The following is a 14,161-nucleotide window of genomic DNA, read 5'->3' on the forward strand; positions in this document are numbered from 1 at the left end:
ACACACACACACACACTCTCACAACACACACACACACACACACACACACACACACACACACACACACACACACACACACACACACACACACACACACACACACACACACACACACACACACACACGTGCAAAAATGTCTGGCCTTTAAACCGTCAGCGCTCAGGCCCTGCCTTACATAATGACAGAGAATGGAGGCATTAAGGCAATTTGTTTGATTTAAGTTGTCAAGGCGTCCTGGACCTTGCCCCTCTCAGCTGGTTTTGATACGCAGATTTTGTGTGTATTGCAGAGTGTGTGTGGTGTTGGAAAAACAGGAGGAATGCAGGGACTTGCACACAGACAGCAGGATAGAGCGGGGGTGTCTGTGAGGAAGGTGCTGAAGTAGTACAAAAATGAACTTTATGAGGTCCAGGGAGATGAGCATTGACAAAGTAGGAGGAGAAATGTGTAAGGAAGGAAGAGGAGGGGAGGAGGAAGAGCTGAAGGTGGACCTTAGAGAGCTGGAGTTACATTATGTCTGTCATATGTGTGAGTGTCCCCTCTCTTCCACTGAACATGAAAGCAGGTACTTTCTTTTTCAGGTTTAGGGGCCAATTTGCGCCGGGAGCACCGGTCCTGAACTCCCTAGCACATTTAGATTTTATTTAAAACTTCTAATCCACATTTAGAAAGCAAAGCAAAGTGACAAACATTCATGTCACAAAAGCAAGTCCCAAAATCTTCAGAATTTCAAGCATGCACCAAAAAAACACCCCAATTGCTGGAGAAGTTTAATGTAAACTTCATGTCAAGGTCTGCAATATACCGCAAATATAAATCCTGGTATCAGGCATCAGATCTGGATGGATTCATTTATATTAAAAATATTAATGCAACATTTTTAATCACATTTTCTTCACTGTTTTTCACTGTTTGACCTTTTGCCACAATAAAAAAAATTATAATAAAAATAATCTTCAGTTTTATATCCATGTTTGTGTAAATGATCTTTAATTATCATCAGTATGATCAGTTGAATTCCCACAGATAAATAAAGTGAGATAGCTGAAAAATAATTGGGAAGGAGTTTTGAGGACATAGTCGAACTTCCCTGTGACACAATGTTCATCATACAAGATATCTTAAATGGGACCGATCATGGAAAATGCACTTTGTGATGCCTTTTATACATAAATATGTGTCCCCGGTGCGTCGGGGAACTCACACAGCGTCAGAAAATAAAACCCTCTCTCTTTTCTTCTGTACGCAAATCTTTTAAAAACGGGTGTACAACGAGCGGATACAGATTTCCATCCGCTGTGACGTCATAGCGGCGGCGGACCCACAGAAAGTTGCAATCAGAAACAATGCCTGACGTGTTTTGGACGTCTTTGTTTACATTAGCAAGCCTCGCTAACACTCGGAGCTAACCTGTACTGGAGAGCATATGTGTTTAAAAAGCAGGAGATAAAAAAAGAACTCACCTTGTGATAAACCTGCAAGAGAAAAAGCACTTGAGCTCCATTCTGTTTGAGAAAAAATCCTTGACGTGGTTTAAACAGGATAACATTTTATCACAACCAAATTTAACTTTATCTCATATTATAGAATTCTGATCAGGCATTAGCTCGGCCTCCTCTTCTTTTCTTTTTTTCAAGCTAAGAACCTGAAATCTGCGTTTCTCTAACAGGGCTACAAAAGAGGGGTTTGAGCAGTATGAGGCATGGATACAATGGGTGATCTGTTTGGTATTTTGAAAAAAAAACTTCACAGACATGTTTTTATATAGGTATGGCCCTACAATATATTTTTCAAATATAGCATAATAGGTCCACTTTAAGTAAATAATAATCATCCATTTTGTTATCTTCTGTAATTTTTTTAGGCTTCAGTGTACTGTGATTTTAGATTGGCTTTTACTCCACTGGTATTGCCACTTCAGTGTGCACCTTGTGTGTTTGCTGTAGAAAATTGCATAATGTAACACACAGTATATGCTGGTGTGTAAAGCGACCCCTCACTTGCCCCTGTAAATGATGGAAATGTAAATGAAAATGCCAGAATGCAAAGTAAAAGCGTGAGTGGAGCGTCACAGGTAATTACGCCGAGCTGTGGAGTGTAATTGAGCCTGATCCAACCTGCTCACTGTGTGTGTCGCTGCATGTGTGTGTATGGACTTTGAGTGGAATAGAGGCCCAGTGTTCTTGGGCCCCAGCTTTAAATAAGGGGTCTTTATCTGGCCGTGTGTAGAGCGCTGGTGTGGAAGCACTAAAGGGCCGAAGCGTTTCCTCCGTACAGACGAGGCTCATGCCGCTCGCTCCAGGTGTGGTGACCACTAACCAGCACAGCTTTTAACCGTCACACCTGATTTGGAGCCCGAGGCCAAGCTGGCACTCAGACAAGCGCACACAGTTCAAGTGCACGGCATCACACAGTCATGCACGCGCACAGACATTTCTAATTTAAACTTAATTTCCCCCCAAGTGTTTAAATTCCCCCTCCTCTTGGCCTTCAGCAGTGGATACAGGCATTCTGGGAGTTGGAGTATTTGGTTTGAGGTATGAGCTTTCTGATCAGCTCTGATGAAATCCAGAATCAACAAATTCTCCAATTACGTTATGCTTTTTTGTCACCCCCCCTGCCTTATTTTATGGTAGTATTGGTGACATTGTGCCAACTGTGTGACCTTGTAACATTTGTGGAATTTACTTTGCATTGTTTTGTTTTTTTGAGGCGTACTTTAGCAACTCCCTTCATTATTTACAAGTTGATCATATTGCTATGGCCCTATTATGCCGTTAGGGTTTTTTTCCTTCCCTGTATTGTGTTATATAGGTTGTGTGCATGTCAATGGTCATCAAAGGCTAAAATCCCCCAAATCCCTCCATAGGGAGTTTCTCTCCCGCACATTCCCCCCATCACAGACAGCCCTTAGAGAACTGACTAGTCTTTTTTCGAAGTTTGTTGATCCAGAAACAAAAATGTAATTCCAGACAACTTCAAAACCAACTTGTTAAACATATATAAGTCTCAAGTCAATAGTAAAATACACAAGGCAAAATCTTACATCTAATTTTTCTGTAATTAATTAGAATGAACCCTTTACAGAATTTGTTTTATTGGAAAGGAATTGCGGTCCCTTTTTAATGATTTCTTCTCTTTTTTTCCCTTTCCATCCTGTATAGATCTCCTTTGAGTTGGCTGAATATACCGCTAATGTGGACGGCGTAGGTACGCTTCGTCTCTTGGACGCCGTGAAGACGTGCGGCCTGACCAACACCGTGAAATTCTACCAGGCCTCGACCAGCGAGCTGTTCGGCAAAGTTCAGGAGATCCCTCAGACGGAAACCACGCCCTTCTACCCTCGCTCACCTTACGGTAATACACAAACACTAATGAACAGTGTGTGTGTGTGTGTGTGTGTGTGTGTGTGTGTGTGTGTGTGTGTGTGTGTGTGTGTGTGTTGCTTCAGTGCTCAGGCAGCGTTCGAGCTCTCCACACACCCTGAGGCCAAAACGTTTGACTGAAGACTGGAGTGGCTCTCACTTTAACAAAGACACCTTTATATCCACGGCACTCAGCACACACTTTAAGCGCACACACACACACACACACACACACACACACACACACACACACACACACACAGAGGCTGTACACGTGTGAGAGCGATCAGGTTTCGTGTTCTCTGTTGTCTAAATGCTCTCTTCACTGACACTTTCCCCATCTGTCAGCACTCAATATGTGAGACTGACATGGGAGGCGCATACCATCATGCGGAGGGCTGCTCCTCTATTAATTAGACTTGGGGCAGGCGGGAGTTTCCATGGTGACCTCCCGTCACCTCCAGTGTACATCCTGACCTACGGCTTAATCAATGGGCGCCTCCCTTTAGCTTTCCATGGTATTCCCCTTCATCACAGCAGAAGGGAGGAGGAGGAAGATGATGAGGGGAGAACTTTTTGTACAAGCCTGCTTTCGGTCAATCAGCAGGAGTCTGCAGTACACGTTCCTGATGTCGAAATGTGATCTGCGATACCGCTGTGTTCAACTCTGACACGTAGTGTAGTCTCTTAAATGGTCTTTCTGCATATTTTGTTTCTCTCTGTTTCTCTTACATTGTCAATAAAGTTATGTTTCTTGATTGAGGGGAAAAAAGGACCACGTCAGTGAAGTTGAAAGAAGACTGTTGGTTTGATGTGCAGTGATATCTCTTTACTTTTCTGGTACTAATATGCTTCTGTCACCATATTTCTTTCCACTTTCTTCTCAGGTGCTGCCAAGCTCTACGCTTATTGGATCGTGGTGAACTTTAGAGAGGCCTACAACATGTTTGCTGTCAACGGGATCCTCTTTAACCATGAGAGCCCGAGGAGAGGTGAGCTTACAGCACGCATACTCTTATTTTAAAGGGGCCCTATTATGCACATTTTCAGGTTTATATTTCTATTTGGTTTCTCTACTTTGACATTTTTACATGCTTTACTGTTTAGAAAGCTCTTTATCTTTCTCATACTGCCTGTGTTGCAGCACCTCTTTTTACCCTCTGTCTGAAACCAGAGACCAGTTTGCTCTGATTGGTTAATTTGTCAGCTCTGTTGTGATTGGTCCACCGCTTAGGGATGTCCAGTCCCTTAGCCTACCACTTACAATTTGTTGGAGCGGTAGCCAATAGAAACGCGAGTATTGCGCAGTGATGTAACTTGTTTATGGAAGTAAACAAAGGAGTCTAATATAGGCGTTTCAGGCAGCGGGGGAGTGTACACGTGATTTGGCTTGGGTATAATAATTTGACTTGCAAGAGCACAACACAAATAAAGTTTGAAAAAGGCTTAATATTTGTGATCAAATGTTTGTCAATATGTAAAAATCTTAATATACACCTTGTGTTTAGGGAAAAGAAAAGCATATACAATCATAAAAGTCACTTAACATCATCACATTAAGCATTTACAAAGCATAAAGTAAACGATCTATCAATGAAACCAAAAAATGTGCCACCATTTAACATTGTTCTATGAAAACAGTAATCTCAGGATGCATGTTAATAATTTAGAAGTTAATAATCCCCTAAACTTTCGTGGTTTTTATAAGACGGGCTACTGATTAACTATATTGCCAGTAAGGAAGGACTATATATTATACAGGACACATTTTTGTAAAGTTTAAATTACATTGTGAAATATGACATCACTTATCCTGCTCAACAGGCTGAACCTAGCATAAGCAGTAAAACAGAGGGTAAACTATTGTTGGGTCGTGTACAAATATTAAATTACATGCTCTATATAAAGACATATTCCTTCAGCAGGTTTCTCTATTACTTGACACACACTCACACGCATTCTGACACATAAAGAGTGTGTTGTGGTCACATTTTTAATATGTGCTCTGAGCCCGAGGGTCGCAGGCGCTGGTTTAACCCGATTTACACGCCACCGCGACCCAAAATGAATACCACATGACTGAAACCCCCAGCGCTGCGCTCAGGTCAGACGCTCAGGTGTTTATGATTTATCCCCTAATGAAGGCCCCGGCCACGACCCCGGCCGAGGTCGGGGGTCAGCCAGTAAACCCTAATGGGTTACCTCAGATAGATAGGTGTGGGAACTGGTGCAGTTTACAGCCAGCTCAGCAAAGATGGCGCGGTCACCCTTGAGGTCTTGTAATGGAGGAGTACTTGGGTCGGACTGGGAGTGATGTGTGATGCAGAAAAGAGTCCAAAGACCGCAATGGATAAGTAGCATTGAAACAATTTGTCAGTCAACAAAAAATGAATCCCAAACAATAAAAATGATTGGTCAATTGCTCATTTATCAAGCAAAATTGACCTAAATTGTCTGGTTCCAAATTATTTAATTTGCTTATTAGCCATCTTTGTGAATATATTATCTTTGAGATAATGTCTTTTGACAATTGGTCTAACCAAAATAAGATTTGGACAATGTCACTTTGTATTATACACTTTGTTCAATCACTTTATAGACTTAATAATAAATTAGTTGATCAAAAAAATACTCTTATTAGTGTTATTGATCATGAAAATAATCATTAGTTGCAGTTCTATAGATAACCAGGCGGATTGAGTGACCTTGTGAAATCAGAGATGCTTTTGACTTTTAACACAAGTACACACAACCTTATAAGGGCACAGTTCTCTGCTCGCTCGATAACAAGTCCTTAGCCTTTTAATCTTTGGGCAGCTTTTCTCATCTCCCTTTCTTACTCTCCTCTCTTTCCATTCTGTCTATGCTCACTCCTCTCTTTCTTCGCCCTCCTTCTTCCACAGTCAGCTTCTCCGCAGCAGGCCTTTGGGTTTACTTCTGCCACTTCTATTCTCAGAGTTACGGCTGTTGCTGCTCATAAAGCAGGAACGCTGTGCTGTGATGTGGCCAGATGTCCAACTGCTCCCTTGCACAAACCAGTGTGGCGCTTGTGTTGGCTGGATTGGCCCGTGTTTATCCAGGCCCCCGGGGTCCGCCATGACACTGCGGCACTCAGGGGGCATTTGGCCATCTACTCCGTCACCCACAGGAGAGCTTTAGATGAGAGCAATTGTACGCTTGTACTGTACATTGTGTAAGTGTCAGGTTTTGCTGTACATTAGACAGTGTGAGATATATTACTACTGTACTCATACTGTACAGAGAGAATACTGGTTCAACTGCCAAACATACCTTTAATCTAAGTGACGGTACCATTGGTTTTGAGTTAACAACTATTGTAAAATAGAGTTATATGTTATTTTCATTGTTGATATAATCAAGTAGTTTTTGTTTTTGCGATGATAGTGGGACACACTAAATGTATTTCTGGTATTTTTTTTATCACTGAATAACAGTGAGAGAACACATTTAAGAAGTCAGCAGTTCAAACCCTCCCAACACAATAACACTAAACCAAAAACTCCCCGAATAAATCTTTAAATTCACACTTCTTCTTTGATTTCAAAGCTAATTGGGTTACATTTCTCCCCAAAATAAAAAAAAACAATGACATCACTTGAGAAACTTACTGCAGATCAGCAGAGGCAGAGGTCATGTTGTCCCTGTGTGTAAATGCATTTGTAAAAGAGAGATATTGTTTTTTTTATTATTATTATCTGTGTATTGCCCCTTCCATTGCTTTTGAGCATCTCTTGTACCTCTGAATAATAAGTCATATATAGGGGGAAGGTCCATGATTTCAGTGGCAGTTGTCTTGACTCAACCACTTTCCCATCCGTACTTCCCACACATAGGAAAAGCTGTGAAGTCATTGTCCCAGGGTGACTTGGCTGTGTTGGACTGTGTTTGGGAAACAAATAGATGTTTGCCTCATTGAGGGAGTTTTCCATTTAAGAAAAAACTCACTGGGTCCTGCTCTTAAGTGTCTGCCAAAGTGACCTTCCAGTGGCCAATCATGTCCATGGCGCACTGTAACGTGGCATGGTGTGTCACATAGGACGGTCTGGTGGCAGCTGGGAATGTTTAAAGAGGAATGAGTAAACCTTTACACCAGTTTCCTCTCAGACCTACTGTCTTTCTAGGATGACTTAATCGCAGCAGTAATGCACTTCTGGTTTCTCTTACACTTCTCGTACAACCAATAAACTGTCAATCTCCATTGTTCTACGCGAAAGGAAATCGGAATCGGGCGGTCGTGATGAAAACATATCCCGGTGGAAATCCAGCGTGAAGCAAAGCAAACAGAAACCTACATCTGCTGGCCGATTCACACCGCAGCTAGCTCCTTTCTGCTTAACCTAGTTGTTATCCATAACAAACAGCCCTCACACTGACTCTGAAGAGGGGGATTAGCAATAGCATGGGTGCTAAATAGACTCCATATTGCTTTGACATATGAGACAGTGCAGTAATCCACAGTCTCTTGGCAAGAGTGATCAGCAGTGAAACCTGTGCAAATAACCAGTTCATATATTTATTTGGTCGTCACATTCAACAAACATACAGCACCTGAAAATCCCCCAACAATCCAATTTTCACCTAGGAAACCCAAGTATCATTTATATTTATTAACAGTGTGTTGATCTAAGTCAATGCAGTAAATCAGCAGAGTAACATGTTTTGTGTATCTACTGTTGCTGCTACTGACCAGCTCCAGTTGTAGGCTAATCCCATGGTTTATTTGGGGAAGTCCCATCCATCTCTCCACCCTGAGAGCTCTGTGGTTCACGCTTGGCAGTATAGAATAATATACTGTTATGTTAGGAGAGAAGACCGGTTAGCATTGGGGAAGTTAGAATAGCACTGCCAAAGTCAATGCTGCCCCCTCAAATACTCACACGTACAGCCGCTGAGCCGCTACATGCCTTAGCTTCATCTTTCTGCTTTCGTTGAAGTTGAGCCCAAAAGGTCAGATCGCATGATAGATTTGTAAAGGATATGTTTTCCATTTATTGGAGAGATTATTTACGAAGGAAATCTTCAAATAGGAATGACTCGGTCAGAGGGCGTCGAGGGGATTTGAAAGCATCTTGTAAGAAGGAACTCTGCTTTGAGCGGGCATTTTTAGTTTTTTGGTTTGTTGGGTGTTGATGAGAAAAAGGCTGGGTGAGAGCAGTCTAAACCTCAGCTGAACTGTGGCCAGGTGAAGAGCAGAACTGACGATGGAGTTATCGCCTCCACCCCTTCCCTCCACTTTTTGTCACTTGGCCAAAAAAGGTGTTCACTCCGCCTCATCTTACCTTGGTTTCTGACATAGTCCGTGGTCGTTTAGGTTTCTATCTTCACTCATCCCACTGCCGCCCTCAGATCTGTTTGTTGTCCCAGATCACCATGGTATCCAAGAATCTTCTTGACTGAGTGCTTGCTTGCTCAACTTTTGCAAGTACTTGTCAGAAGCTGATCGAACCCCAAAATGTTGCCCTACAATCATTTAGTTGATCTACCGGAATGTATGAAACACAATTACATCTTTGCTTTTATTACTATTAGGGTGAAACTTTCTGTCTCGCTCTCGGTTCTGCAATGCGGAGGTGGTACCGTCAGTGCTCCAGCTCAAGAAAAACATGTATCATCTACTCCCTTGTCAATCTCCATACCTTCCCTTTCTTTCCCCACAGATTTGCACACCCCTGTACTGTCTATCCATTTAGTTTTATCTCACCCCAACAAAAAAAATCTTTGTCTTCGCAATCCTCCAGCCCCATTCCTACCCTCCTTGCATCACATTTTTTCTCCATGTACCCTCCCTGTCAGCTGAGTCATCCCAGAACGAGTGCAACAGTCTGTCAGGTGTGAATAGACGCTGTGTTGGCGGAGCTGAGCTTATGACCTCTTTTGGATGTAACGCAAATATTCTCCCTTCGTCGAGGCTTCAGAAATCAATCAGAACGCCAATTGTGCAATATTGGTGATGGCAGACACTTACAGGTCTTTGGCCTTGGTGGAATTTGGCCAATCCTCGTCCAGGAGAATATTCCTCCTGCAGAATCACTCAGTGCTCCTGCAAGTCAGGTATTTTGTTAATAAATCGGTACCGATAAAGGAGATGGGTATAAGATGAGGTCACAATCATTTTGATGTAAACACGCCTACAGCGTCAACCTCAAACCCTGAAAAGTGTGGGGGTGGAGATGGAAATTAAAGGTTGCATTTTCCACTACAAATCTACCACAAAGCCTTTCACTCCCCTAGGCAGTTGGTCAAAGACAGAGAGGGATTATAGGATTCACAGTTCTGGTTAAATTCCAAAACAGGTGTGTGTTGAGGTAACCAAAGGGTTTTTGTTACAGCACTGTGGCAATCAAATAAAAATGTTGGCAATTTCTTTGGAACCAGCTTGTGGCCAGTTCAGACAAGCTCACAACAGAATATCTGAACTCTGAAAAAGTTGTAATGAATGTTTATGTTTATGAAGAGTAAGCGATCCAAGGCTCTATTTTTAGAATGTGGCTCATTAAAGCAGTCTGTCATACCACATTTTTATTAAGAAAATGGAGAAATCACTAGCATCCTGCAAATCAACTCGGAGCAGATTTAGGTTGTAAAGAAAAACATACCCCAGGTCTAAAGTTGGAAGAGGAGACTGAACTTATGGGAAGTAGATGTTCAAGCTGTGTAAGTGTGACATATAAAATCAACTCAATACAGTGATGACTTGACTTGGCTACATTTTTCAGTTTTTCCAGAGCTGATGTGCCATGTTGCTGAGTCATGACTGCATAGTACAGTATGTCTTCAAAATAAATGTAACAGGAGAGGGATTTGAATAAATCACACTGCGGTTGAATCTCAATTAGCATTGCACACAAATACACTTGCAGACGGTAATATAGATGAGTGTGAGTCAGACATCTTGAGGTCTGAGTTCATACAGTAAGGGCTGGGCCGTCACACAGTGTGAAGGCAGACTTCATAAGTCACCTTTCTTTAGCAGCATGGTTTTAACAACACAATCTATTGAGTAACCAAGTCTGGCCAAAATCCCCTCAAACCTACAATCCCCACCGTGACTCCTCCAGACCCGAGCCCCCAGCTGACAGCTCCAGTCCCCATCCTGTCTGGGCCCACATGGCCTGGCTCTGGATGGGATACATCTCCGCAAATTTCCCCTCTTTCACCCTCCCCCTTCTCTCTTTACCCCCCCAAACCTTAGTCCAGCTGTGCCAAAGAAGCCAGTGTGTTACGCTTTTCCTGTCGCTCCTCTGGCCAAGAAATGAAAAAACAAATGACGTAAAAAAAAAAAGAACGAAATGAAACGGTTAAGTGAGAAAGAGAAAGAGGGGGAGAAAAATAGATTGAGTGTCCATTTCTGGCATGGGTTTTGCTGTCTGCTCAGTTTTCACGGCCCATGGTTTTATTAGACTTTCCGCCGGGGTATGGGCAAGGTTAAACGGCCACCGCTGCCCCGTTTGGGCTCGAAACCTCCTGTCAGCCTGCCTCCAACCCCTCCTCCTGGCTGTCCTGCGGTGCCGCTGCCAGTAAAGGAAACACATTAACACCCGGGCCAGTAACAGAGCAGGCTTTGTCCACAGCCAGGCAGGCCGGTCCATTAGGCCCACGCTCTGGTCCACACCGCACCAATTAGGGCAGGCAGGGAGCAGAGCCACTCAAAACAGAGGTGTGAGCTTTACAAGGAAACTACAGGTGTGCTTGGGGGGAAATAATGGACTTTATTACTGATTGGGTGTGCTGTACTCCACTGTATCCCTCTGCCACCTTTTTAAGGGCCAACATGGATCTGCACAGTTTTGACAACCTGTGTTTAACCTGCAAACTTGAGTTTCCCTTGGATGTTGGATCAAATCAAACCCCTGCCTTGCAATTTACTGTAGTTACCGATCTGGGCTCTTGTTACATTTAAGTGCCCTACTGGGTCCTAATAAAGAATATATTTTACAGAGCCGCAATTAATGACAATTGGATAATTGTTCAATCTCTGATTATTTATGCTGAATCTTTAAAGCCAACAATGTAAAAAACGATATTAAAAATGAACTGTATCAAAAATTTTCAAACCAAATGTGTCAGTATGAAATAACGTGCTTTGAGACTAACAATCCAAAAATCCCAAATAATGTATTTACAATGACAGAAATCAAATCGTATGGAACACAAAAGAGAACAAACATTGCTTATTGCAAAAAGAATGCGTTCAATAGAACTTACTCATGTTACAATTTGTATAGTAATAAGCACTGACATTTAAGAGGATAACACATCACATGTTGAAATCTTTGCCTTTTTAAAGAGATAATTAGTTATTTAAAAAGCATTCCAGCAAGCGGAAGCTGAGCAAACTGAGACTTTAAGTCCTAAAAATACTTTTTTTTCAACTCCCATACTGCAACATATCATCTTATCATTGGACTTCCCTAACATGGTTGAAATCCCCTTGTTAGAACTGCTATCCCTAAGATTGTAACGCAGACTCTCATTAAAAAGTCCAAGTGAAAATAACCCTGGTGGTTTTCTTGAGAAAGTTGTTTCGCAGAAAACATTATTCAACTTTTTGGCTCAGTATAGTATTCATTCTACATGACTAGTTAACTGATGTTAATGTGTAAAATCTGTGGAGTTCCCCTTTTAAAATATTTGTCGATTAAGTGTCTGTCCATTGACCAATTGCTTAATTGTTTGAGCATCCATTATATGAAGTGCGAATGATGTTAGTTCATGTGTGTGCAGTTGCATGGCATGGTGTATTGCTGCCTGAGTGAAAGGCTGACAATCACGGATGTGTCAGTGGCAGATGAATAATTGTTGCTTAACATTTGACTGTAGTTAGCAAGAGCAATGGTGCCTGCCAGAACAAATGACCTGCCAGGTTAGAGAAAGGGCCCGAGGGCCAGATGAGACAATCATGCAAATACAGGACAAGTCTGACATCGGAGGGGGTTTCCATCCAAAATTCATCTACGCTTCATAAACACATGCTATTTCCTAATTAAGGTGTCAACAGTTCTAATTCACTGTTTTCTGAATAATAGAACGATTTGGAGATTGGACTTAATTTTGAATCCAGAAAAAGTCTAAAGACTATCTACCTAGAGCCTTATTTACACTTTATTAACTCCAACTCAACATGGCCACAAAGCAGCGTTGACAAGAGGGCCATGTGCCCTGCTACCAACACACAACATGCTGTGTTTTCTCAAGTAAGCGTGTCTAACCTTCTCTGGTCTGTTTTAGCTCAGTCTGCCCAGGGCTGTTGCTTTCCTATGAAATAATTACTACAAATTTGGTGCATTCGCATGATTGGGTTCATGGGATTTTCCTGTGTCTAAATGGAGGCTCTGCTCCATGTCAGGGCAACAGTGATACAGTGTCAAGACAGAGCCGGGGTATTATGGACTGGATTGGCGCAGAGCTAAAAGGCAACATTCATCTCAGGCACGATGAGTTTGAAAAAAACATGTATGAGCTCCTAAGAAGTCTCGAAAAAAAGGTTCACGCAAGGTTGTGGGAGATTTATATACAGCAGAGATGTTGTTTGGGCTAAAAATAGCCAACTCTTTGATGAAAGCTTCAAGCTTTCCTTTGAAATGACATATTCCCACATATCTGCCATTTTGAACACAAGGCAGAAGACCCTAGCCAGGGATAAGCCCCTCAAGCCATAATAAGCGGTTTCAACTAAGACAGTGGCAGTATTAGACATGACACCCTGATATTTAGTGTTGATTTCCACCAGCTTAATATGTGCTTGGTTTGGAGAACTGATCCATTTATTCGCAGGCCTGTTGCAGGAAAAGAGAACATAACACCGGCCCTAAGTGTCCCGCCAAAACACCCAAAAGCTTCTCGAAACCTTCTAGTGGCACAGAAATATTCATTACAGGCTCATGTGTTTTCCAACATATAATATCGCCACGTGGAACACCGCTAGGCGATCTGGCAGATGAAGTGTGTCAATTCAGTGATTCTGGACTGGACCCTGCTCCGGCTGAGCCAGGGTGGTCCTGTTTGGTTGTCATTTTTCTTTGGCACTTCCATGTTGCTTTTTTTGGTGCAGACCGACTGATGCTCTGAGGTTTATCTTGGCATCCAGCCCAGATTTGACACTGAAACAGTGAATTACAGAGGAAAATGAGAGAGAAGGAATCTAAAAGGATCTAGTGGCTGTAATGTGAGGTGGTAAAGAATTGATTTGACTCTGGCTAAAGAGCAGTTGGAGCAGTAGTAGCGGTTTGGACATCTGTATGTGTGCGTGTGGTGAAAGAGTTTGGTAGTGATCTCCTAACTCCATCTTCCATGCAAAGACCTAATTTTCACTTATCTGCTCTTTGTCTCTGTGTTTGTATGTGTTGGATCGAGATAAACCTCAGTAATATTTATATCCCGTGTAAACTGTGATTGAATTCAGAAGATGCTAACATAGCATTTTTAATGTATGTGTTTCAGGTTCAAACTTTGTGACGCGTAAGATCAGCCGTTCTGTGGCAAAGATTCACCTCGGCCAACTGGAGTGTTTCTGCCTGGGCAACCTGGACTCCAAGAGGGACTGGGGCCACGCCAAAGACTATGTGGAGGTAAAACACACACGATCATAACCACACACCAGCCCAAAGAAATAGACAGACCATGAGTGCACCGCTTCAGGGTTGAACAGGGTTCAAATGTGAACATAGCATTAACAGGGCATGTTTTCCCAGATCGCTTGAGGCCGAAATATGCGATCTGCATGAAGCCTCCTATGATTCTCTGCCAAAAAAGAAACAGATAGAGAAAGAAAGGGG

The 14,161-nt window shown here is 42.4% G+C and overlaps 1 protein-coding gene across 1 annotated transcript; it reads left to right on the forward strand.

The window, feature by feature from the left end:
• Window positions 1-3,164: 3,164 nt before the first annotated feature.
• On the forward strand, window positions 3,165-13,954 carry gmds (GDP-mannose 4,6-dehydratase; the record flags this gene model as incomplete). Its single annotated transcript, XM_010777022.1, has 3 exons — window positions 3,165-3,357; window positions 4,253-4,357; window positions 13,827-13,954. Coding segments are annotated over 3 exons (426 nt in total), but the record flags the coding sequence as incomplete, so codon positions are not given.
• Window positions 13,955-14,161: the final 207 nt, after the last annotated feature.

Source organism: Notothenia coriiceps, unplaced genomic scaffold, assembly GCF_000735185.1.
Source record: "Notothenia coriiceps isolate Sejong01 unplaced genomic scaffold, NC01 NC01_scaffold00017711, whole genome shotgun sequence".
Classification (NCBI taxonomy): domain Eukaryota; kingdom Metazoa; phylum Chordata; class Actinopteri; order Perciformes; family Nototheniidae; genus Notothenia; species Notothenia coriiceps.